The sequence below is a fragment of the Centruroides sculpturatus genome, unplaced genomic scaffold (genome assembly GCF_000671375.1).
Source record: "Centruroides sculpturatus isolate CEXI.00-Female unplaced genomic scaffold, Cexi_2.0 scaffold946, whole genome shotgun sequence".
In the NCBI taxonomy this organism is placed as follows: domain Eukaryota; kingdom Metazoa; phylum Arthropoda; class Arachnida; order Scorpiones; family Buthidae; genus Centruroides; species Centruroides sculpturatus.
This window is the reverse complement of record NW_019385130.1, coordinates 14,620-40,551: the sequence shown is the minus strand read 5'-3', so window position 1 is coordinate 40,551 and position 25,932 is coordinate 14,620. Positions and strand designations below refer to the sequence as shown.

Sequence of the window (25,932 nt, the reverse complement as noted above, 5' to 3'; positions counted from 1 at the left end):
GCCATTTGATTGTAATAAAAGGTGATTGTAATGATTGTGATTAATATTATTTTTAGTTTCTTTAATGCTCTATGAATTATTTGATTTTCTTAATAGGCATAAGGGTTATTGTATGTCAGACCTTGATTTATATATATATACAGTTTAACTAATTTGGAAGTACATGTGTGTGTCTGTGTATCTAAGTCTAGTTATTACTGTTTTTGCCATGATTAAACGATTAAACGGAAATAGTTTTGGTATGTAACATTCTTATATTTATTTACTTAAATAGCTAAACCATCTAATAATAAAAATAGAATTTATCCGTTTTTTTTCATTTTTATCCACGATGCATTTAATTTAGCATATAACCAGTGTTGAACTAAGAATATTTTGGGCCTTAGGAACTTGTGATCAAGGCCCCAAGAAAAAAATTAATATTTTTGTTTTCATTTATCAGGAGCCTTTTGGAGTAGGTGTGAATGTTACTACATTCACATTGTTTACTATACATTTAAAAATTTATTTTAAAATCAGAATCTAAATTATTTAATGCTTGCTAGTAGTTATATTGTGAATATCTTAGCATTTATAAATTATATCATCTATTCAAATTCTTTAGGGGCAAAGTTGCTCTGACCACTTCATTGTTTACTTAAGTTACAAAATAATAATTTTACACACCACGCTTTGAATATTACGATAAATATACCTAAGAGTCTAATATTATTGTAATCTTGCCTATTGAATAAAATCAATTTACCTTGTATTCTAGTAAATTATAAAGTATATATAAACCAAGTATATATAAATCAATTAGCATAAACAGTATTTACACATTCTACAAGCTACAAGAATTACAGGACAGATTTTAACATGTAATGTTTACATCTTCCTGTCAACTCCCATACTATTCCATTGAACTATTAGAATATCTAGATTGGAACATCATAGTCCCTTTACTGTGTGACTAGTTACATAACACTTACTGTACTTTGATATTAAACATTCTGAAAATAACTAATTTATTTTAGCATATATTAAGATAAAACTGATTCTTAAAAATAGAAAAGGGAAAAACTGAGTAAATAAAATTCGAATTGAAATATTAATGTTTAGAAATAACATAAATATAAATGCATTTAATTGTTTTTAAGAATTTTTAAATACAGATTTACAGTTTTGACGAAATAGTTTATTTTAATATAAAAAAGAAAATCGCAACAGAGCATTTAGTGTGTAGATTACTGCTATGCTAATATCGGCTATAGCGGGAGCGGGGATTTTTATCTTTCCTGTAATTAGATTTCCGCTTGTTACTTGATTAGTAGTTGCTGTTTTTTTCGTTATTTGTTTCGTTAAAAACGTGCACAAATGTATTTATAAAATCGTTAGAATTTAAGGTGACAAAACTAGCTTTACAATTTTTTTCTTACAATTTGTAAAAGCTTACTATTATGAAAATATAATTGGCATGCAACTTTTGCAGAAGTTTAAGTACAGGAATGATTAAAAAAAATACTACACATCAACAGTAGTATGCAAATAAAGATCTGTTGTAAGTTGATGTACTTTCATCATAATTGTGGAACTTGTTTTTTTTTATATTTTACAAAATCTTTAAAATTTTGTAATTTGACAAAATGTTAGTAAAAAATTGCCTTAAGAGAGATATTCAATCTTCGTGTTTTGCAGTGTGTGTATTCATGACAATTAATTAAGCCTACAATACAACTAATTTATTATGCTCGACTATTAACGTTGTTTAGGTCCATCAGTGACCATTTTATGCATGCAAATATCTAAAATTTACTTTGAACTGTTGAAATTTCACAAATTTTACATTGTTGCAAAGTTATGTTCAAATAAATTGTCAAATAAATATTTTAAAATAAATGATTTATTTTATTATATTAATATTCGTATTAACGTACTTGTATTCAAATATTTTCTAATTTTTTTTTTGCATTAATTTAGTTATTTATAATTAATTTTCTTAATATGGAGTTGCAGGAGTAGCATAGTCTTTCTTTGTCACCATCACAGGCTTCCAAATTTTGCATTTCCATCGATATGAAACAGTTTGTTTTTTCTATTTGCATAAATATCTATTGAAATAAAAATACTTGGGGTCTGACAGACCCCAAGTATTTTTATTTCAATAGATATTTGCCCGTTGTCCATTACAGGAAAACGTCGTGGACGTTGCTCTTGTGACAGCACGCGATTGTCACAAGCGTGGCTTCACTTGCAGCTATGAATCTTATTTTATGTTTCTATCAATATGTTTTTAGTAGTTTCCTATATAAATTCAATTAATGTTTTCGATTTTCGGTCGAAATGTGAAGTTATTTGAAACATTATGAAATCACACGAGTGCAACGCGATACAATAGTAATTTTCAATACCATTCCTTAGATTTTGTATCTATTCTCTGTTATTTCTCCATCGCTGCTCAATAAAAACACAAAGCGATAATATCGCTGCTCAGTTTTAAATAATTTTTAAATGGGAGCGGCCATGTTGCGTGCGACAACGCGACGTGACAAAAATTTAGAAAAAAAAAATTAATTTTGATAATGCAAACAGTTAAAATCGTAAAATTGTTGTTTATTTTACAGCAGTGTTACTAACACATCGCAGCAGATGCATTTATTTGATACAATTTTAATAATAATTTATGAATATAGTAATTTATCACGTGCTTGCAAAATTTTGGATGGTCCACGCATTATTTCTTCGATCTCTTCATTTCTCGTACAACAAATATTCGTGCTTAAGTACTCAGCAAAAATTTTGATCCTTTCTGTAATATTTCAAGCGGTATTGATTTTTCAATTAAGATAATTAATCGACGTTTGATAATTGCGTGACCACATCGCATAAAATATTTAAATAAAAATAATCATTTCTGGCAAAAATGACTTTTATATGTTAAAGACGAGCAGTTATTTATTGTGGCGTTGTCACAGTGCCGGACTTAAATACAAAATGCTCTCAATTTTAGTAGTGTTTTGCCTTCGTACATCATACTTTTCTTGTTAACAATGGAGTCGTACCGATCATCTAACTCCGTTCGGGAGAAAATTTTTGAATTGAAATAATGTGACTTTTGGTTCAAACTAGACGTTCTTATTTAGTTAATTGGGGCCTGCCGCCCCTAATCCTTCTATATCTGATCTCGATTTTCATCTACTTATCTTCATTCACGAGATTAAGGAAGGACAGACAGGAAGTGGGAATTTATAGTTCTAAAATTTTTTTCATATTGCAGCCCAAAAAGATGGTTGTGAATAAAAGAAAAGAAAATTGTTGTCATTTGAAGCATTTAATCTTCCTTTAAAAAATGTTTTTTTTTTTCTTTTTTTTTTGCCTTAATCATAAAGACAACAAACAGGTCCTGTTCCAGTTACAAATTTGATGTCAGTCCACGAAACCTGAGGCATTTATAGCTAAGTGAAATTTGAAATGTTTATTTTTTTACTTTTTCGGATCAAATTACAGAAAACACAAGTATTTACAACGTTCGAAACAAGACAAACTACGAAAATAAAAGATATGATCGTAGTTTATGATGTCCATAATTTTAAATTTTGGAATAAATAGTGAGGTTTGAGAGATCCACGCGAGTTAACGCGGAGGGTTAAAGGTGAGCATACTTGGATTGCAACTCAAGAAATTTAATTACCACAGTCACTTGGAATAGAGGAGAAAACTAAATTTTGACTGGTATTTTTCCGTTCTCCATTCAGCACTAGGCCTATTAGCTAAAGTCCTAATGTAAAAACAGGAACTGTCGCCTAAATTTATGCGAGAAAATTGAAATTATATATTATATATACTGCATAGAAGGACTGTTGACTAAGCTGAGGGGGCTTAGTAGCTACGATTTTAGATTAGAAGCAATATGCAACAGGCTACTCTGCATTTGCTAACTAACATGATGATACAATGTTCGTTCATGTGATTACAATGTAATGGAACACTTACGCGATGCAACAAGACGTTGTAGACCAGACCTAATAAGGCCGTTACAATTATATCTATAAGGTCAGGTTTACCTACAATGGGATCAACTAGAATGGGAGAAGATAGGAACGATGTTATGTGTATACTTTACAATACGAAGTAATTATTCGCTTTATCGAATTCTATTGTTTTAATATTTGTATTCTATTTCGGTTTCGTGGATTGAAAACAAGATAAACTTCTCAGAAAAATTTTGAATATTTAAAAAATCTGGAAACGATATTATATAGATTACTTTTAATACATGTTTTATGAACACTTTTATGATGATATAGGAATGTTTAAAATAGTGAAAAAATAACAGGGATATTGAAAAACTCAAATAATTATATGATTTTAAGAGTTTCTAGTGTATACGGTAATCCAAAACTGTACAAAGCAGATATAAATGATAAGACATTCCGCTTCGTCTAAGAAGGAAGTGAACATTATACATTAATTACCACGTAAGTGGCGATTAATAATTACAGACCGTATGCATTATCTGCTTATCGACAAATAATCGCTGGTGATGGAAACTTTCTTTTTTCTTCATTCATTTATAAAATATAAACCAAAATAAAATAAACAGGATATAAATTATTACTGTATATAGAATGACTGTAACGTTAAGAATTTATAGAAAACTTGGATATATTGATAAATGTGTATCTACACTTTAGAAAAGATAATTTTATGTAAAGAATATTTATAAACAGTTTTTAATACATGAAAATAATCCTATACGAAAAGTAAATATTATAAAAGTATGAAGCTTCTTGTCTTTTTATTGAATTACAGTCGACCGCCCCCTATAACACTGTTGATTATTCCGTTTTATGTGAATTCCATGTACGATTCACTTAGATTTTACAAATACGTGTGCCGGGCTGTGAACGGCTCACGTATTTGTAAAATCTAAGTAACTCGTACAACATGGAATTCACATAAAACGGAATAATCAACAGTGTTATAGGGGAGTCGATTGTATTGTACTTCTTAAATTTGTCAACTTGACAAATATTGGATTTATCATACAGGAAATGTTTTTGGTATTTTTGAAACCGTGCCAGTAATTTTTAGTAATTCAAACACAAATTATTTATTGTATTTATTCAGACACTTGGCAAATCTCATCATTAAATTTTATTCAGTTGATACGTGTTCATTGTATTTTTACACGTTTCGGGCATTCCTTGCCCCTCTTCAGCCAACTAAAATAAAAGTTCACAAATTACAATAATATAAACAAACATATAAGGTCATGTTTATTTTTTAAAAACATGCCTTTTAGATTACAGATTATTGAAAGTTAAAACCATAAAATTCCTTTGCCCATTTTACTTGTCATCCATTAAATTACAAATTTTTATATGTTTTGAACCTTTAAAACACCCGACTTCTTATTATCTAAAAAATTTAAAAAATTTTTTATATTTAACTTCATGTTATCTAAAGATTTTACATTAATTGTCTTGTATACATTTATTTTGATAACAATACTACAAATTACGTAGGCCTACCTAGTTATTAATTTTGAATTGTTGTAAAATTTAAACAATTTTAAAANCAACCTCCAGGTCGTACCTACGAGTGGAACCTGGAGGCACCCCCTCTTTCAATTAAAATAAAAAAATAAAAAATAAATAAATAACACAGCATAGTCACACATTGTATCATATTCGGATTAATTAAATAGCGTACGTAAACAAATCGGAAGCATACAGCAGTGTACACTGGTAAGAAAATTAAGGCAATGTCCACACACTTATGAAATTTTACATAATTACGCAAACATCCGGTAACCCAGCACCACTCGGATTTCATAGATGCCGGATTAACGAACTTCTACTGTAATTTATAATTGTTTTAGGATTTATCTTCTTAGAAAACAGTTAAAACACTACAAAAGCGGCCAACGAAAACATAATTTACATAGCAAAACACTTCAATTTTGTAACTTGAGCATTCTAAAATCCAAAAGTCACGCTGAATATAACGCAATCTTAAAATTTCCAAGAAAGTTTTGAAAGTATTAACTAGTTAATACGAAAACGGCAATCACTAATGAAGTACTTCTTCAATTTCCTTCTGTTTTTATTATGATAATGAACCAGGAAATTCTAATTTTTAAAAAAAAGGGTGTGTTTTTTCAGTTTTACATTATGTAAACCAAACACTAACTCGAAATGTGTTGAGGAGGACGGAAAAAAATGAAATTTAGGTAATAATAATATCATTTTAATTAGATTAATATTTATATTTTTATAAGATGCATTGCTTTTTATCATCAGAAATCGCAGGAAACTGTGTGAGATTCGTGTATAATGGTATCGATTGTACATTGTTTATGACGTACTTCAAAAACAAGGACGTGAACTATTTATTAAATTATAAAATTTAGTCATGTTTCGATTTAGCTTCATCATTTATTCTAAATTAATACGAGTGGCGTTAAACTGAAGCATTTTAGTAAGAATTTAATAAAGAGTAATGAAGTTTACACGTAAGTTTCAAAGTCTGAAAGCCATATAGATCTGTGGTGCCCGAACTTTTCGATTGGCGGGTTCCACAAATATTTTATTATTATTTTACAAAAATTAGGCATATTTCTATCATATATCATGTAAGCGATGTGTCAAATATGTTAGTATGACAGTCTTTTGTAGTGGATTTGGCTAGGGACACCACTGATCTAGATGAATGTAAATGTGCCTCGCTGTACTCGATCTGTCTAGTTAAGCCAGAGGTGGGTAACCTTTTACAATCGCAAGGCCCCATGTCTTATTTTAGAGGCACCTTATAAAGCCACATGTATAGCAGGTTGCATAAGAACCAGGCAAACTACGTTTATAACTAAAAATTCATGGCTGCGAAATCAATTTAGTGCCATTTTATATTGTTATCTGGCCAAGCTAGAAGCCACAAAAGACAACAACCAGCGACCGTAGCTAAAAGTAAATATAGACTTTTAATATAATTATAAAATTACTAATAACTCTACATGATTTGAGATACTCTCTTGTAGCTAGGTATTTATGCTAATTTAACAGTAAAGCCTTGGACAAGGTTAGCGAAGGAGTAATGAAGACAGGATCATGACACCAGGCACTAAACGAGGCCTTGGAAGTTACGGATTTTCCAGTTACTCTCTAGGCAATTTGATTAAATGTTGTGTGGCCTTTAATATAACGTAATTTTTCTTTTATCCTGATTAATCTGATATAAATGCTGCTCTAAGTTCGATAGGTCTAGTTAGATAACTGTAAAATTAAAATTACAATTGTATTTGTTAAATGTGATTATAATATTTAAAGGAATAGCATCGAATATTTTTAAACGAACTGTTCGTTATTTAAAAATAAGCAGATATTTATGAAATTCCAGTGATTTAACCATCCTGTCTTTTAGCCTCTGGAACTTGGACTACTCGATTTTATGTAAACTGGAGTGTTGATATTGCAATCTTCAATTATTTTATGTAACCGTTGACTCCTATTATTCAATAGAGTTTCTATCAATTCCTATCTGTCTAATAAAGTTTTAACTTTGAATCCGGATGTCATACTCCGGTTATCCGGCTGATGTAATTTACAATATATAGGCTATATCTAATGTTTCTCATGTTTAAAATCGAGAAATTATTTCGCCATTCTGTTGATACATTCCAAGATATTTTGTATTTAAGTAAGTTAATTTATTTCGAAATCATTTTGTAATGTATTGTTATTTAAATATCTTAAACTATATTACTTATCTGCAAGTAAACATGATGTAATTAATAATAAAATATTAAATATCTTTATATGATAAATTGACAAGATTTTGAGATAAGGTATAATGACTTGGCATCTATACTATAATGTGGAAACATGTATTTACTGTAAATACCGGTTTTGATAATGTCGATATAAATACAGTATAACAACCAAAGAAAAAAAAGTGCAATTAAAAATCGGTGAAACTGGTAATTTGAGAATTTTCTTCGTTAATATACCGATAATTGACAATATTAGTATTTTACACACCATAATCTGTACCTATTTAACAGAGATTTAGCGAGGAAGCTAGGGATTAGCTCATTGAGATATGACATCTGACATAATGTCGGATTTTTATTTATAAGTACCATTTACAATACCACTGTTTTTGGTATGTGGTAATTGTAAATGCCAAATTAGGCAATTTTACGGTACACAGCCGAATTAGGAAGATAAAAATCCTAATAATTAATACAAAAATATGGCACAAAATCTCAGCAACGATGGCAGCACTAGATGATATTTCAAAACTGAAAGAAAAGCAAAAAATTAATAATAACAAAAGAATTCAAATACAAGTATAAGAGCATAATAAAAAAACTTCATAGATAAATCACCACATGTATTTTTAAAGACTCTATCTCAGATTTTCAAATTGTATTGTACTGTACAATAATAGTGGAAAAATTGACAATTATCCCAGGCAACCTCTCAGCAGGTTGCATAAGTATATATGCATCAAAAAATAGATATAAATGGTGTTTAGGTAGATGTCTTTATTGAAAAAAAAACAGAAAAAGTACCTTCATAACTCAAAATTATGGCAGCAAAATTAAAGTGTAATTTTATTTTCTTTTCTATCAAATGTTGTAACTTTTAATTACGTCAGTTTGTAGTTTTTCTCAACATAAATAGTGGCATTAAATATTTATAAATAAGATTTAAGTATCTTGTAAATAATTTAATATATTTCTATAAATAGAATACATTTTTTCATTAATTTAAAAATATCATATCGATTTTTCTTTTTATAGAAACTGTTTAAATATGGAAACATCTTGAAAAATGATAATACAGTCACCCCCCTATAACATGGTAGATACGTTCCGTTCTTTATGAATCCATTTTGTACGAGTCCGTGCCAATCACAGCCCGACACGTGTGATCTTTACCGACTACGGCTGTTTGAAAAGTTTTCTTCCATAATTAATCGATTCCAAAATTAATCGATTCCTAGACTAATTCGACTCAACATTTCCAAAACACGTATATTTTTTTGGGAATAACCCGTATAAACTATGCTATAAACAAAAAATTGTAGGATTTCTTACCGAGTGTGCACCGTTCGACGTCGCCATTGCTTAAGCTTGTTTTCGTCGCGGAGCAGCGCACCAAACGGCGGGCGCGATTTCTGATAAGTTATTTTTCTGCGAAAACTTCGTTGAACTTTGGAGACATCATTAATATAAATAATTTTTATGGCCGTTGAATAAGAAATGTTTCTTTCACAAGAAATGTATAAAATTAGTGCTGTATTAGACTTACGGTACCTAATTTACATACTGTACAGACGATAGTAAACTCAACTTACTCGCCTAAACTCTCCGTAGCGTGGCGCTGGACGGCGAAAAGTAGTTCGGCTGCTCGATGACGTTTTACCGAATTATAGGAGTTTTTTTATCATGTTTGTACTGATACCGTCGCAATTTTTTCGCCGTCATATAGGAATCCGAACTATAGGAACCCGTGTTATAGGGAGGTCGACTGTACATATTATTTACATCAGAAAATACTTCAATTGCTGTTAATTCATTGCGAATACTTTTTAACTTTATATTATCAAAAATATTTAAATTAAAACTCTGTTTATATACAGTATTCTTATAAAAACACTTGGAATTCTTTGGTAATAATTTAAATGAATACAAAATGTTTCTATACTTCTATGTTATGAGTCATATTTGTATGTAAAATAACACTATAATAAGAGTATATTTAAAAAGCACAAAATAAAATTAAAATTACTCATAAATTTTTTAATGTAAATAAAATATAGTAGACTGCTTCGTGACTAATAAAACATTTGACTAGCATAATACTAAACAGAGATAAGTAAAAACTTATTGTATATTTTATTTTATTGCTATTACGTGCATTAAAATTGCATTTCTATGGAAATAATGTTAATTTTTCATACAGTTTATGAAGAAGAGACGGCTCGAGTAACGTCGATTTTTCAGAAACTAGTTACAGATAGGTCGTAAAGCGGGGTTACACGAACAATACACGAATTAAAGCGAACGTCGATACGAATTAACAATATTGCAAATGTATAATAAGTTAATTATTATTAAAATGTATCTCATTTACATGAATATATGAATTTGTATAGTAAATTCACTGGAGTTCTTTAGGTACAGAAAGAAAGTTGTATAAAAAGAAAGGAATTGTCATACACTTTTTAAAATTAATCAGATTTTTACCTTTTATTAATTGTTATTATTTTCTTATGGTTATGTGTAAATCAAACATAATAGAATACTAATAGAAATATTGAAAACATTTATACTAATCAATAAATTAAATAACTTACACATCTCGGAAAATAATAATACATGCTCTTGGTTTAATGGTTTAATTTTCTCCAACTTTATCAATCTCAGAATACAATTGTTCATAACCATAACACATCATGAAAAACGTCAAGGGCCCGGTTGTTTTTTACTGCTACACTAAGTATATAGGGTAAACATTGATAATTTCGTAATACTTTTTAATTTATTTAATTTAAAATATATGCTCTCAATCTCAAATTAGTAGTGGCTTGCCCCTGTACATCATACTTTTCCTTTTACATCAGAGCCATGCCGTCATCTCTCTCACACATTTCAGGGGAAGTTTTCAATTGAAATAACATGACTTCTGGTCTGCATAGGAAGTTTTTCGGAACTTCCTGCCCGTAAGGTTTTCACATCTGGTATCATCCTTCATCCGTTTTCAGAGATTAATGAAAGACGAACGGACGGACGACAGTGGGAATTTATAGGTCTACAATTTTTTGAAATTGCAGCCGAATTAAAACAAAAATAATAAATAAAATTGTAAACTTTATTATTACCAATTAAATTAATGCATTTAAGTCGGCAGAAACAAATTTGTTATCTTTTAAATTTTAAAATTGGTTAGAACAGATCAATTTTGTAATTAATTAACGGAGACTTTATACTTTATCCATAAGAAGAAATAATAATATAGATCATTAGAAAACTATCCCATATTTGCATTTTTCATGTATTATTTATGAAATGCAAAATTATCTTAAATTATATTTTTACATTTTCAGAAAAGCATTCAAAATTCTTCTAATAAAGAAACTGTTGTTGAAAATCTTTGGAAAGAACAACAAACTTTATTAGAGAAAAAACTTGAAAATTTGCACAATAAATTTGTTNTTGTTTTTTACTGCTACACTAAGTATATAGGGTAAACATTGATAATTTCGTAATACTTTTTAATTTATTTAATTTAAAATATATTCTCTCCAAATTAGTAATGGCTTGCTCCTGTAAATCATATTTTTCCTGTTATCAAGCTCTTGTACATCATACTTTTCCTGTTAGCAATTGAGTCGTCTATTTAACTCCTTTTAGGAGAAAAATTTCGAATTGAAATAACGTAACTGCTGGCTTTCATCGAAACTTATTATATAGTTAATCGGGGCTTACTACTCCCAATCTTTCCACATCTGGTCTCACCTTTTATGTATTCAATTCTGTTCTCGAGATTAAGGAAGGACAGACACACAAACGACAGTAGGCATTTATAGGTCGACAATTTTTCAAATTGCAGCCAAATATATATAGGCTAAAGGACCCTCTCGCGAAAATAGCAATGTAATATCACTTGTACGCGACATAAAAAATATACTCTTAAAAAACTGTTATAAATAATTAATTTTATCAGGATGTTTACCTTAGTTATTTTATGCCATTGTCTATAAATTACATATGATGAGCAAATGATGCTTCAGGGATTGGTTCTGAACCCGATATGTGAAATTTTAAACACGAATAAGATGACGACATAATTTTAAACAGCCGAAGTTTTAACGGACAAATAACGGTTTTTGTAAAAACCGTTATTTCAAATAATTGATGATAGAAGGCGTTTCTTCATGTATTATAAATTCATCATCATTGGTCAATAATTATTGAATTTCAATCTGGTAAGCATGACGATTAATATCTTGTGGTTTGTAATTTTATTAAAATGTAAATTGATTCTATCTTAAAATAGATCTAAAAGTAACTTAAAATGGTTTCATCTTAATTTAAGGTTATACTTATGGACAGTTCATTAAAGCAATTCTATTAGAAAATGATTACTTAATTCTTTTAAATATTGTAATAGTGAAATAAGATGAATATATGACTCATTAAATTAAGAGAAATCATGAAAAATTACATTTAAATTTGCTTGTTATAGTTCTTATATTGGAATAAAGGATGTTCGGTAACGTTTTCAGTTAAATTTGTAAATTGTATTGTAACTTCAAGGCAATCTTGATACACTGCAGTATGAAAAGGTAAGATTCGGTTCCCTTTGATAGGTTTAAATATGGGAAGGCCTGAAGTGGGAGAATTACTGCCTTTACTGTCTTTCATGTAAAAGACAGTAAAGGCAGTAAAAGACTTCAACTTAACATTCTGGATACAGCGAATAGAATTCTGGAAGTAACATCACAAATTTTGATGGTTGATCTGATCCGAATTTATTGGGCTCTTTATCTCCCGGTCTTACTCCCCATTATAGATCTGGTCAAACTTAAGATGAGCATGAAAACGGTCTTTAAGGCATGCCGTTTTAAAGAAATATATAGTATAAGATTACGGACATTTATATAGCATATCGTCCGTCATGATTCCGGTGTTAGATCGACCTGTTTGGTCTGAATGTCGCACCCATTCTCTCATTATTCGACCGAACCTATGACCGCAGTGGACATGAGAAAAAGTCCTACTAATATCCTCAGAGCGTAAACAGATAAAATTAATTTATACAAAAATATTAGTAGTGTACTTTCAGGTGTATCTAATTTCATCAATTAATATTGGCAATATAAACTCAAATCTTGTTCCAATATAAAAGCAAAAACTTAAGCTCATTAATTATTTTATACGTCTCTAGAAATTTTTGTACAGACTAAAAAAAGGGAAAAATACTATAAATCATTACAAATCTTGAAAAAATATTTTTTTTTAATAAGTGAAGATAATAGCGTGACAAATACTAATATTTTCAGTATGAATCAGCAATAAAATATGGTTAAACGCATTGAGATTATACGCAAGTGTCTTTAAACAATTTACTGTTATATTTATAAAATATTTTTTATAGATACATAAATATACTGGAATGTTTTTACTGTTTTTATTATAGTGTTTTGTTTGAATTGGTATAATAAACTTGCCTCATAATAACATCATAATTTACTGCTTACAAGTTAGTATTGATATAAGATTTCTTTTCTATATAATGTATACATATACAGATTTGTTTAGTAAGAAAGAATAAATGATTTATCACGAAATTTATTTATGGAGAAGTACGGTATGTATATTACATTCCTTTCAAAAATAATTCTCTTCTTTATTTTTGTAGTAATAAAAATAACTTAGAAACATTCCACTAAAAGTATTTTTGTTGCATCGATAGCATTGCATCATAGGATTGTATATATTGTTTGAAATGTAAGCTCTACACCTTTATAATTCTAAATTATATAGTCATATCTGGATATTATACATTTTTACTTAAAATTTTTGTCTGTCAAATTAGAATTTCTGATTGTAGGAAATCATTGTCGTGGTTTTTCTCATTAATTTCTGGATTCAAACCATATTTGGTCAATTTTAACAGGAAAATGTGAGCTAGTAGATCTTTCAAATTAATTCAAAAGAAGTGTTTTGCATTCGAATCAAATCGCAATTATTTAAAACAACAGTGATATAAATGTGTGATAAGATATTTCATCATCCGACCTGTTTGGTCGGATCTTGGACCTGTTTGATAGGCCTCACAATAGATTAGGCTCACAATAGGCCTCACAGGATCAGGCCTATTGTGAGCCTGATCTTGGACCTGTTTAAAAGGCCCTTTTAATACTGGAGGGGCGGAAAGAATCTAAAAATGAGAAGAAAAGAAAGGACCTATTAAAGGGACAGCGTAGTTATTTCACTCTAATCTCGTATTAACGGAAACCTCAAGATCATCTGTTATATATTCCTTTACTCTTCTTGTAGACTTTTTTACTATTTAAAACCATAATACAATTTTTTTAAAATATATATATATACTGAAGAGTTTAATGTGCTAAACGGCTCGCGCCTCGCTACATTCGAGATGTTTTGCATGTTTAGTAACGTGAATAACAGTTTGTCATGACCTACTAAACTATTGTTTTACTTTTTTTTCTTTGTTTTAAGATTCGCGCGTAGTCAAGATGGCTACGAGCCAACGGATTCCGGATTTTACAAGCTTAAATTATCATTAAAGTTAATCAATTTAGATTTTAATAATTTAAAAATATCATTTTTAAATGACGTGCGAATATTTTAGATTTACATAGAGATAATTTACTTAGCGGATAATTAAAATGTGTAACATATTTTACGATAATAAAACAAAGTTTTGTACTGTAAATAAAAGCTATACGATGCTAATTTTACATATAATCAGTTTTATATATTGCAATAATATAAAAACCATTAATCGAACATTCGATAATCCGAAATGTCTGGTAATTATCCAATAGGAAGTTATTTAGACACCACGCTGAAGTTCGAGCGAAAATACATTATATGTCTGGAAAATAAATATTATAAGCACACAAATTATCATAAACATTGCTTTTGTTCATTAATGTTCCAGCAGGTTTTTAAATCAATCTTAATTAACACAGCAGCATAGTCAGCTGGCCAAACAGGCCGCTGCTTCCAGCCTTACTCCTTGCTACAACAAAATTCCTGTTTCGAAAATCAGGCAATGGACTTGGGAATTCGCTCTTGGTCAATGGCAAGAAGAATGGGATAATGGATCTACAGGCAGATTAACGCACACCTTTATTCCAAACGTTAACGAAAGACTTAAATGGAAACACTTCAAACCAATCTTCTTCATGACCCAGTTAATTACTGGTCATCAATAGCTATTTAAAAAAGTTTCATCTTAAAAACACGGACATCTGCCCCTGCAACAGTACTTCAATCCAAGACAGCCAGCATTATCTGTAGGACTGTGAACTTTTTAAACAGGAGAGAGACAGACTCATGGGGCATGTGCTCCATGCCGGAAACAACTGGCAATGCCCTAACAGCAGACTCATGGAAGACCCGAATGTTTATCGACATCTCATCAAGTTTCTGGAAACAACAGCAGCACTCAATCCACCAGCGATCAGCAGTCTGCTAGTAATGATTGATCAACTGGCTAACTTTTCTCACGACAACTGTTTCATGCTTCCAACCGGCTCCTCTTGTTTTGCACGCTTCTTATAAGCGAATTCTCACTGTACATATCATGTTAACTATTATGTATATTTATGTTGCTCTTACGTATTAGTCAAAACCTGCAACATCAACAGCAAAATTTCTTATCGATTATCTTCTACAAATGGAAATTACTCACTTGAAATCGATTTAAAGAAAAAAAAGGGCAAAGTTTGGCATCTGAAATTGTCAAAAGGTTACACAAGAAAGGGGATTAATGTAACTAAATTGTTATCTAAAAGTAGCTTCATATGCTTATTTTTCATATTGTAAAATTCGATATTCCATTTAAAATGTCTACATGTCAGTTAATCTTAGAAAGAAAAAAAGAAATGTATTATTGTTAATCTTTTTAAATGGATGTTTTGGATCAATCATATTCGGATTAATTAAATAGCGTACGTAAACAAATCGGAAGCATACAGCAGTGTACACTGGTAAGAAAATTAAGGCAATGTCCACACACTTATGAAATTTTACATAATTACGCAAACATCCGGTAACCCAGCACCACTCGGATTTCATAGATGCCGGATTAACGAACTTCTACTGTAATTTATAATTGTTTTAGGATTTATCTTCTTAGAAAACAGTTAAAACACTACAAAAGCGGCCAACGAAAACATAATTTACATAGCAAAACACTTCAATTTTGTAACTTGAGCATTCTAAAATCCAAAAGTCACGCTGAATATAACGCAATCTTAAAATTTCCAAGAAAGTTTTGAAAGTATTAACTAGTTAATACGAAAACGGCAATCACTAATGAAGTACTTCTTCAATTTCCTTCTGTTTTTATTATGATAATGAACCAGGAAATTCTAATTTTTAAAAAAAAGGGTGTGTTTTTTCAGTTTTACATTATGTAAACCAAACACTAACTCGAAATGTGTTGAGGAGGACGGAAAAAAATGAAATTTAGGTAATAATAATATCATTTTAATTAGATTAATATTTATATTTTTATAAGATGCATTGCTTTTTATCATCAGAAATCGCAGGAAACTGTGTGAGATTCGTGTATAATGGTATCGATTGTACATTGTTTATGACGTACTTCAAAAACAAGGACGTGTAAACAGTGTCAAATTTTAACTTCAAATCGATTCTATACAGTCTTAAATATAAATTATCATATATTAAAAAATCCTTAAGGATAATATATTCATTTATACTTAGGTAATACATAATAGAGTATATGTTAGGTATCTCGAGGGCATTGTTAAATATATATATATAATTTTTAAATTCATCAAAGCTTATGGCAGGTGTCATTGCTTCTTGCCAAAATTGGTCCTCAAGTTATTTATAATTCGCTCTAAATTTAAACGTTTTCGTTGCTACATAATAGAAGACAAGTCGGCGCAAAGGGTGAGAACGTACAATACTCCTTGTTATTAAATATCAAAGATTAACATTATATTTGATCTTTGCAACTTTTAATTAGAATTAAATGTAGCTTGGATAAGTATTTCATTTAATGCTAACTTTTTTAAATTATGCAAACGTTTCGTATTAATATTTAAATGTAAAAATTTAATTCTGCGATAAAAAAAATCCTTGTAATAAATCATTTTGAGGATGAATTAAATATAAAATTCGAAATATAATTTTTGTGTTTTATCCTTATTTAACTTTAATGTTACTCGCTAGATGGCAATAGGAGGTATTTTCACATTGAAAAAAAAAAAAAAATGCATATTTAACGCATTCTCTAACTATAAATGAAGAGTGTTTAACAATTAAATTGCATTTTATTCTTAGTGTATGTTACAGTTCAAATTTATTTAATTATTATTATAATGAAAAGTTTAAGAAGATGAAATAAGGAAGATGCGGTTGACTAAAAAACCATACTAGGGATGAATGATACCTCAAGATCAGTATGAACCGCTTTAATGTCAAGCCGCTTAGAGGACACGTCTTCTTCAGAAATGATCGCAGTAGAAACGTACAGTTGCTGTAGCAACCGCAGGGAGGGCCGGAAAGGGGTGGAACTGTTCTTATCGATTGTTCTGCACAGCCATGTCTACTATCCATACTTCAGAACAATGGAGGTGAGTGAGATTTTCACTGGTTAGTAAGCAATATAAGTAACGTTTAATTCCTCTAATAACTATTTAGCTTAGACATATATAAGATTTAGTAAATATTAAGCAATTGGCTCGAATCCGCAGCTCTTTTTACATTCGTCTACGTTACCTTTTAATCTTTCGATAGTTTATTGATTATTTTTCATCATATTTACGTATTAGTTTAACCCCCCACCCAGTCTTAAAATTAAATAAATTTTAAATTCTTTATTATTTAATTTGTAAGGAAACACAAATATATTTTGTATTAAATATAAATTCATTTCTCATATTTATAATAATATCTCATGATGCCTAAAAATGTGCTATATTTTCTTCTCACATCCGATTTTAAATGTGCACGATCGGATGTCTATCCGAATCGAAAATAACTATTTAAATTATGTAATTATAAAATATTTACTCGAAATTCCAATATATGGCAATGTAATTTCGTTATTAATTTATATACAATATGTAAATATAAAATAATAATGAAGTTATTATTTTTTAAAAGTACACGAATGTTTTTCCTCGTGTAATTTTATCAATAAAACAATAATTTAAATTATTATAACAGGGGGAAAAATAGATTTTACATTATTTTAATATAGAAACTTCAATGTACATTTTAAAAGTGATTTAATTATGTACAAAATGGAATTAATTTATAATGCATTTTTATCCTAAGATAATTTCTTTTACATAATTTTAAATACAGTATCAACTAGAAATTAAAAAAAAAAAACTATATTTTAATTCAGTACTTTAGTGTGATTATAAGCAATTATTTAATTACTTTTAAGTAAATAATTATTGTAGTTTATTAATTATATATTTAAAAAAAGGTCCTTAACAATTAATTTTTAAATTTTGAATTTGTTGATATGCTGAAAATAGAAATAAAATACTTATAAATTGAGAAATAAAAGTATTATTAATATATATATTTTCTACATATTTAAATTTTCTATTATGTTTCTCGCGTGTTGAAGAAACATTTCAACACGGTAACAAACTGAAAAACAAATTTAAATAATTAATATTATATTTTAACTTTTATATTTAATAATTAATTTTATAAGAATACAATTTATATAACAATTTCCAATTACAATATTCGAAAACATCACGAAATTGCCATTTTTAGCTTAGGAAATTCATTAGTCAAGAGAGAATCGATCGATATTTGAGCAATCCTTGTACGTTGACACTTACCCCCGAGATGTATGCACTCCTTCAAGGCCACAAAATATTAAGGAGAAATCTCATCATTCCTTTCTATACAATTATAGAATTTTCTTTAAATATTTCTCGAATTTTTCTTTTATCTTTATTTATTCCCGATACCGCCAGAGCATAATCGGGTTAAATACAGAGATATATATTAAAGCACAGGTAAATACATATATAATAATGTACAAACAGTATGACAATAGAGAAGTATGGTGAGATGACCGATATAAATCAACCGATATGATACATAGCTTGTGAGTAGAATAACATGTACAATAGTATAAAATAGACAATACTAATAGTAATAATAATAAAAATTACACAGATATATTTTTTCTGTAAATATAGTGATTTAAACAAATATAAATATTGTATTTTATTTCATTTCTTATTCTGGTATCAAAGGAATTTCACTCATTTAAAGCCATAAAATATTAAAGAGAAAAATCTCTCTGCACAATTACAAAATCATTTCTTTAATTATTGCTGATTTGTCTGATTTTCATGTAAAAATAACGATTTAAATATAAATTAATTTGTATTTTAATTAATTTCTCTGTCTGATCTCGAGTGAATTAACGTCTTTAATGCATATTGCATTAAACATTAAATACGCTATAAATATATTTTATATCACTGTAATTTATATTTAATATTTAATTTATTTTTCTTAGTATTTTATATGCGAAGATTATGGGTCTAGATAGATTTATGCTACAGTTAATACTTGACAGGTAAGTAAACACCTTGTAATTAATTTTTGTGTTTTATCCTTATTTAACTTTAATGTTACTCGCTAGATGGCAATAGGAGGTATTTTCACATTGAAAAAAAAAAAAAAATGCATATTTAACGCATTCTCTAACTATAAATGAAGAGTGTTTAACAATTAAATTGCATTTTATTCTTAGTGTATGTTANTATAAATTATTTTTTTAATTAAGGAAATATATTTAAAAATTGATAAATTATACATTCTTCATATAGTTTTCATAAGTAATACATTTAATTATACATGGAAAAAATTAAAATAAATTTAAGTCTCATACATATTCATTAATATGTAGAATTTTTATATGCATATAGATTAAGCTAACTTAAAATATGCTTAAAATATTCGAATTTTCTGTATGTATAAACTAATTTAATTCTCAATTATCTCTAATTTAAACTCTTCGCAACATTACGGTCCCCCTCGAAATGCATCTACAGTTACAAATCTCTTACAAACTCAATACGAAATAATCAATAATTTTGAACACAACTTACCTGGAGGGATCTTTTCTACATTTTATAGAGTATAGAGTTACTCTACATTCACTGAAATATAAAACCTACTCCCATGATATTAAATTAATTAATTATCATTCATATACAAATAGACGTAAATATATTTAAAATTGGCTTGAAAATTATAAAAATTTCCTACTAAACTTTATCTATTCGCCATAAGTATATACACCGAAACTATTAATTATTTAGACATTATATTTGACAATAAACTACCATTCAAACCGTATATAAATTAGTAAAATGTTTATCAGTCAGAAGAGGCGATTTATTATGGAGATTTTTCGCTTAATTTCTATAAAAAGTAGTAATTAATTTACTTTATTACACTAATTTTTAAGCTTTAATAAACTATTAGGTAATCTACCTGTTAAATCCCTTATTTTTTATTATTTTAGGGGTGGCAATCATCATAAAAAATTTGGCNTTTATCCATTGTTCTCTTAGTTCTTTCAAAATACTGAAACCAGTTTTCTGATTTCTGACAGGAAAGAAACTACGCTTTTCATTCGAGTAAAAAAATAATCTAAGAAAATGACGTAATGACTTTACTTAGAGTCTACGCAGTAGAGTCATGGAGTGCGAAATCTGTCCTTAAATTAATGTATCGGTATATCGATTATTATAATTTAAATACATTATATTTTATGATATTTACAATAGACTTTCGCGAGACGTGCTCCTATCATTAGACTTAGTTACACAATTTTTATGTTTGGGACCTTGTTTGGATGTGTTTTCAGACATTCAGACAAACGCACCTGTCCTAATGTCGGGCGTATCGGGAGCTGATGCACTTTGTGACCTAATATCCACCCCTTCTGTCCCACCTTCTGACATCCAGGGAAATTTTCTGAAGGTTCATGATCGTCTCCCATGTGAAAAGGTGTAATATGAAGCAACCTTGACCTATTGGTGTAGACCAAAACTCAAATAACCTATTTTCTGGTTATTAATTTTATTATCTAACCAATAATTACCAATCGATTAATTTAAGTCAATGATAAATTTAATAATTAAATTTATAAAAACTCAAAAAGAAATGAATCTTACGTTATCGATAATCACGAATATTTTATAATTTCGTTTCGGTAATCCTTAACGATTTCATTAAGAAAAATAAACAAATAAAATATATATATTTTATTATTTATTCAAATTTTCCTTATTTCAACGGAGAATTTATATATTTTGAAAAAGATTTTGTAAGTTGTTTATCTTGGACTTATTATTTTCTCTTTCACAAGTTACAACGTTCCTACTCAAAGTAAACGAATATATATTAATGTAGGTAAAAAATTGATAGGGAGGAAGATGTAAATGCCGAAATGATACGGAAATCATTAAAATTCAGCGATAGTTACTCTTTTGCAAATTGGATTTTAACCTGTTTGGATAGTTTTTCTACTTACCTGTATTGCGTTACCTAAACCAGTGTAATATTAATCGGTGATAAGTTTTAAACGAACCAGACACTCCTCCATTCATCAAAATTTGACATTTGATTACAGAAGGATTTATGTTTAAGTAGATCCAGCATGATATATACATATATATACATATAATATTTTATTTTCACTCAACTCCCGCTGTTCTGTTCAGTTGGTAATTTCCTACCCTGCTGGAAACCATTTAATATTCAATTCTACATTTATCCAAACTTATTGAATTTTTGTGTAATTAGTATCGATTACGATGAGTAAAAAACTTTAGAAATTAACTAAATAAATCCAATAATAATAATTTTCTTTAATTTATTCCAAGTCTTCTTTATGAAAAATTTATTTTCTAGTCTTTTCTGAATTTAAATATAACAAAACTGGTTCCTTTTTTAAAATATTCTACAAGTGTTTTATTCATTCAAGAACATAATTTATCCACCTACATCGTTGTATCTTTGATAAATCTTTGGCTTCTTGACAAAATCACCTAGTAACTTCATTTTCTATCCTCAAGATGACATTGTATGTCCTACTCTAATTAGTAACCCTATATATCTTATAGAAGGTCACTAGGTGAAACAGCAGTTTATTAAACAATTAATACTTATTACTACTAATTATTATATGAATTACTAATTTATACGAAATATTACAAGTTTCTAAGAATAAATTTAAGCTAGAAATCTCGAATATAAAGGTGTAACCGAGGGTATTAATACTTGAAATTTTCGTGGAGAAAGTCTTTCACAATCGAATTTTAAAACAAAGAATAAGGGAAAAAACTGAATTTATTTTTATAAAAATTCAAATTTTATTGGATTAATATCATTGGAGCTTCGATAAGTGTCGTCATTCAGGTACGAGTGCAATCAGCGTGCTTGAATGAAACTCAAACCACGTGACTGGAAGAATGGAACCTACACATTCATAATGCTCTATATAATAGCTGCTGAAGGATAGCCTGACATACACCGAAAATGCTGGCNAAAAAATTTGTTTAAAGTATAGTAAATTCTATAGGTAAGTATAAATTTTTAAAATAATCTCTTATTAAAAGTTTCGTATCGAGTTTCCTATAGAAGAGCTTAATGACGAGCAATTGCTATTAAATGTTTAAAAAAAATGTATTGTTTTTATGAATTAAGAAGAATTAAATAGTGATAAATATATCCATTGGTTAATACTTTAACCAACCTTGACCGCTGCAATGTTGAAATTTCATCAGTTATAAGTTTATAAAATTATATTTTTAGCAAAATATGTGTTTATCCGTTATATACGTTACCTTAGCAATGTAATAACAGATCTCATACAAATATGTGAAGCTAACCATCTGCTTAGCTCTGTAAGATAATTTGATTTCTGCGTACAGTTTCGTGATATAATTCCGTGATATGAGTCTGTAAAGGAAGGCAAAACAGAACGTGACAATAATTTATCATTTGCTTTAATTAAATCCGATCGGAAGCTTTTAATGAAAGAAATATTATACTTTTTCGTCTATCTTTTAATGTATAGAGTTACAAATTAATTATTGAAATGTTTTATTTTATTTCTAGATCGATCTTAATGATTGAGGACTATGATGTCCTTGAAGAAATCATAAGGACAAAATGAAGAAAACTTTTCTAATTATAGCAACTTTTGGTTTGGCCGCATTTTTACTTTATTTTACTTACTCTCAAGATCTGTTCATGAGACAGCCGGTGATCGATGTTAGGCATAGTTTTGACAAGGACGGCTTTTTGATAGATACCAGAGGTTGCCGAATTCCAAAGTGGGATCCATTCGAAGCCAGTGTTAAAAAGTTCTTCCAGAGACACGAGGAACCGTTTTTCTGCCCTGGCAGACCGTCATTTTTATCAATTCGTCCAAATGCTGTGATTAAAATTAACGAAAGAATTCTTTTAGAGCATTACGGATTGTTTCCGAGTAATATCACTTGTCATTTCAGGACAATTACGAGAAATCCTGGTACTCCCGAAGAACCTACCGATGATAAGTACAAAATTGGTGATTCTTGCCAATTATTATTTGATCAACCAGTTAAATCTGAATTTATCTTAGTCAGTTGTGCTAACGAAGAAAGAGAGTTTTATACAGAATATATCCCTTTGACTCCCCTGAAAGAAGAATTGGAAGAAGAGAAAAGTAAATTAGAGAAGGACTCGCCCATTCCCTCACCCAATAAGTTTAACATAATACTTTTGGGTATCGATTCCATATCCAAACTTAATTTTTATCGTCATCTTCCTCGGACTTTAAAATATTTACGTGAAACACTAGGCGCAATCGAACTTCACGGATATAACAAAGTAGGAGATAATACATTTCCCAATATAGTTCCACTTTTATCCGGTCACTTCATATCTCACTATTGGAACGAAAGTAGAAGGAAGGATTTCTTAGATCACGTCGATTTGATATGGAAACTCTATGCCAAACATGGATATCGCACCTTGATGGCTGAAGATGCACCAAACATTGCTACTTTTAATTACATTAAAAGAGGATTCCGCAATCCACCAGCTGATTATTATTTGCGACCATTTTCTGTAGCGGTAGAAAGATCTGAAATGAGGAAAAAATCCAAAGCTCATTGTTTTCAATCAAAAATGGAGATGAAAGTAATGTTTGACTATTTAAAAACCTTTGTAGAAACTATGGCTGAACGGCCGTACTTTGCATTTACGTTTGTAGCTAGATTGACTCACGATCAGTTGAATCTTGCAGGTTATGCGGATCTACCATCTAAAGAATTATTAACTCACTTCCACGAAAATGGAGTCTTCAATAATACTTTCGTGTTGTTTTTCAGTGATCATGGCATCCGATTCGGTAATATTCGAAAAACCTACATTGGAAAATTTGAAGAGAGGATGCCATTTGTGTTTTTAATATTTCCTAAATGGTTCTACGAAAAATATCCAGAATATGCTAAAAATTTGCATATAAACGAACGTCGCTTAACTACACCATTCGATTTACATGCCACGATCATGCATTTACTTTATTTACCAAATGATCTTCCTGAAAACGCTACAACATACGGGATCAGTTTACTCAAGGAAGTTCCTTCGAAAAGAAGTTGCGAGGATGCTGCTATCAAGCCACATTGGTGTACATGCCAAATCCACATTCCCATTCCAGTGAATGACATCGGTGTTATCAGTGCAGCTAATGCTTTAGTGGATACCCTCAATGAATGGACTAGTTCCTATAGTGATAAATGTCTCAATTTAACCTTATCTTCTATTGTGGGTGCTCATTTAGGTTCGGCTAATGATCAGGTGTTAAGATTCGATCATCACGAACACGATGTCATCAATAGTCACGTAGTTTATGGTAAAAAAATTGTTGGACCAGTCGACTATTTAATAACTGTTAGCACTATACCCGGTAATGCATTGTTTGAAGCTACAGTTAGGTACGACATCAACGAGAAGTCGTACAAGGTACTAGACGAAGTCAGTCGTATTAACAAATATGGAAAGCAGTCAGAGTGTATAAAAAGTGCAAAACTCAGGAAATATTGTTATTGTAAAAATTACAAACCTTAATTAAGTTTATGAACTGATACAACGCTCTAAAAATCCGTTCATAAACCGACGAACGTACATAATTTCAGTTCACCAATTTATGAACCACGAATGGATCATATCAGTTGATGAACTGATAAAATGTTTAATAAAAAAAACCAAAATGTGTTTGTGGTGTTGATTAAAATATATACTGTATATATATATATAAAATATATATAATTTATGCTTCGAACACCTCTAAAATTACGAGTGTAAAATGTGGCATAATCGAGATATTTCATTTCTCGCAAAGTCAAGATCAGTTATGGTTTTTAAACAGTTCAAATATATTGTTAATGATTTCCATTAAAAATATTTTTTTAATTTTTATAGAAAATTTTTTATTTTGCACACCTTTTCTCTTTCTTCTTGTCTTTCCTCGAAAGGTCAGTTTTATCGATAATCTCTGCACGTAGCTGTTTGAAGATGAATTTGGACCATATCCATCGATCCATTAGTCAAAACCTGCAACATCAACAGCAAAATTTCTTATCGATTATCTTCTACAAATGGAAATTACTCACTTGAAATCGATTTAAAGAAAAAAAAAGGGCAAAGTTTGGCATCTGAAATTGTCAAAAGGTTACACAAGAAAGGGGATTAATGTAACTAAATTGTTATCTAAAAGTAGCTTCATATGCTTATTTTTCATATTGTAAAATTCGATATTCCATTTAAAATGTCTACATGTCAGTTAATCTTAGAAAGAAAAAAAGAAATGTATTATTGTTAATCTTTTTAAATGGATGTTTTGGATCATTAATCTGTTACTTTTTATTCGTAATTTGGTCGGATACGCACAATAAAAGGTGGGTTGAGGGTGATAATAGTATTCATTCATAAAGTAAAAATTATTTAAGTGTTTTTTTTTAAATTAACCAATTAGCACATTTCTTTTAAAATTTAAAATGTGTACGTGCAGCCATCTGGCGTCGAAAATAACAATTACCGATTTAAATAATTTAATTTTATATATATAATTTAGAATTATTATAATTAATTTTTTTTTAATT

At 29.2% G+C, this 25,932-nt stretch overlaps 2 protein-coding genes across 6 annotated transcripts in view; both read left to right on the top strand.

The window, feature by feature from the left end:
* Positions 1-25,460, top strand: LOC111635199. 5 transcript variants are annotated; one of them, XM_023380093.1, is made up of 5 exons: positions 15,687-16,068; positions 16,138-16,220; positions 17,109-17,355; positions 19,281-19,340; positions 22,898-25,460. In XM_023380093.1, the coding sequence occupies exon 5, from the start codon at positions 22,952-22,954 to the stop codon at positions 24,896-24,898; it is 1,947 nt and encodes a 648-aa protein (XP_023235861.1). In that variant the 5' UTR covers positions 15,687-16,068; positions 16,138-16,220; positions 17,109-17,355; positions 19,281-19,340; positions 22,898-22,951; the 3' UTR covers positions 24,899-25,460. The 5 variants fall into 5 exon arrangements, with proteins under 5 accessions (XP_023235864.1, XP_023235863.1, XP_023235865.1 ...); XM_023380096.1 differs by lacking the exons at positions 15,687-16,068; positions 16,138-16,220 and adding an exon at positions 1-239; XM_023380095.1 differs by lacking the exons at positions 15,687-16,068; positions 16,138-16,220 and adding an exon at positions 11,251-11,976.
* Positions 6,374-25,932, top strand: part of LOC111635200 (tripartite motif-containing protein 3-like) — a 33,845-nt gene continuing 14,286 nt past the window's right edge. Inside the window, exon 1 of the mRNA XM_023380098.1 lies at positions 6,374-7,677. The gene's annotated coding sequence lies outside the window, so the exon portion shown is untranslated. The remainder of the gene's footprint in view (positions 7,678-25,932) is intronic.

Excerpts from the sequence above, each read along its gene's own strand:
- LOC111635199 (XM_023380096.1), top strand. The coding sequence starts at position 22,952 with ATGAAGAAAACTTTTCTAATTATAGCAACTTTTGGTTTGGCCGCATTT.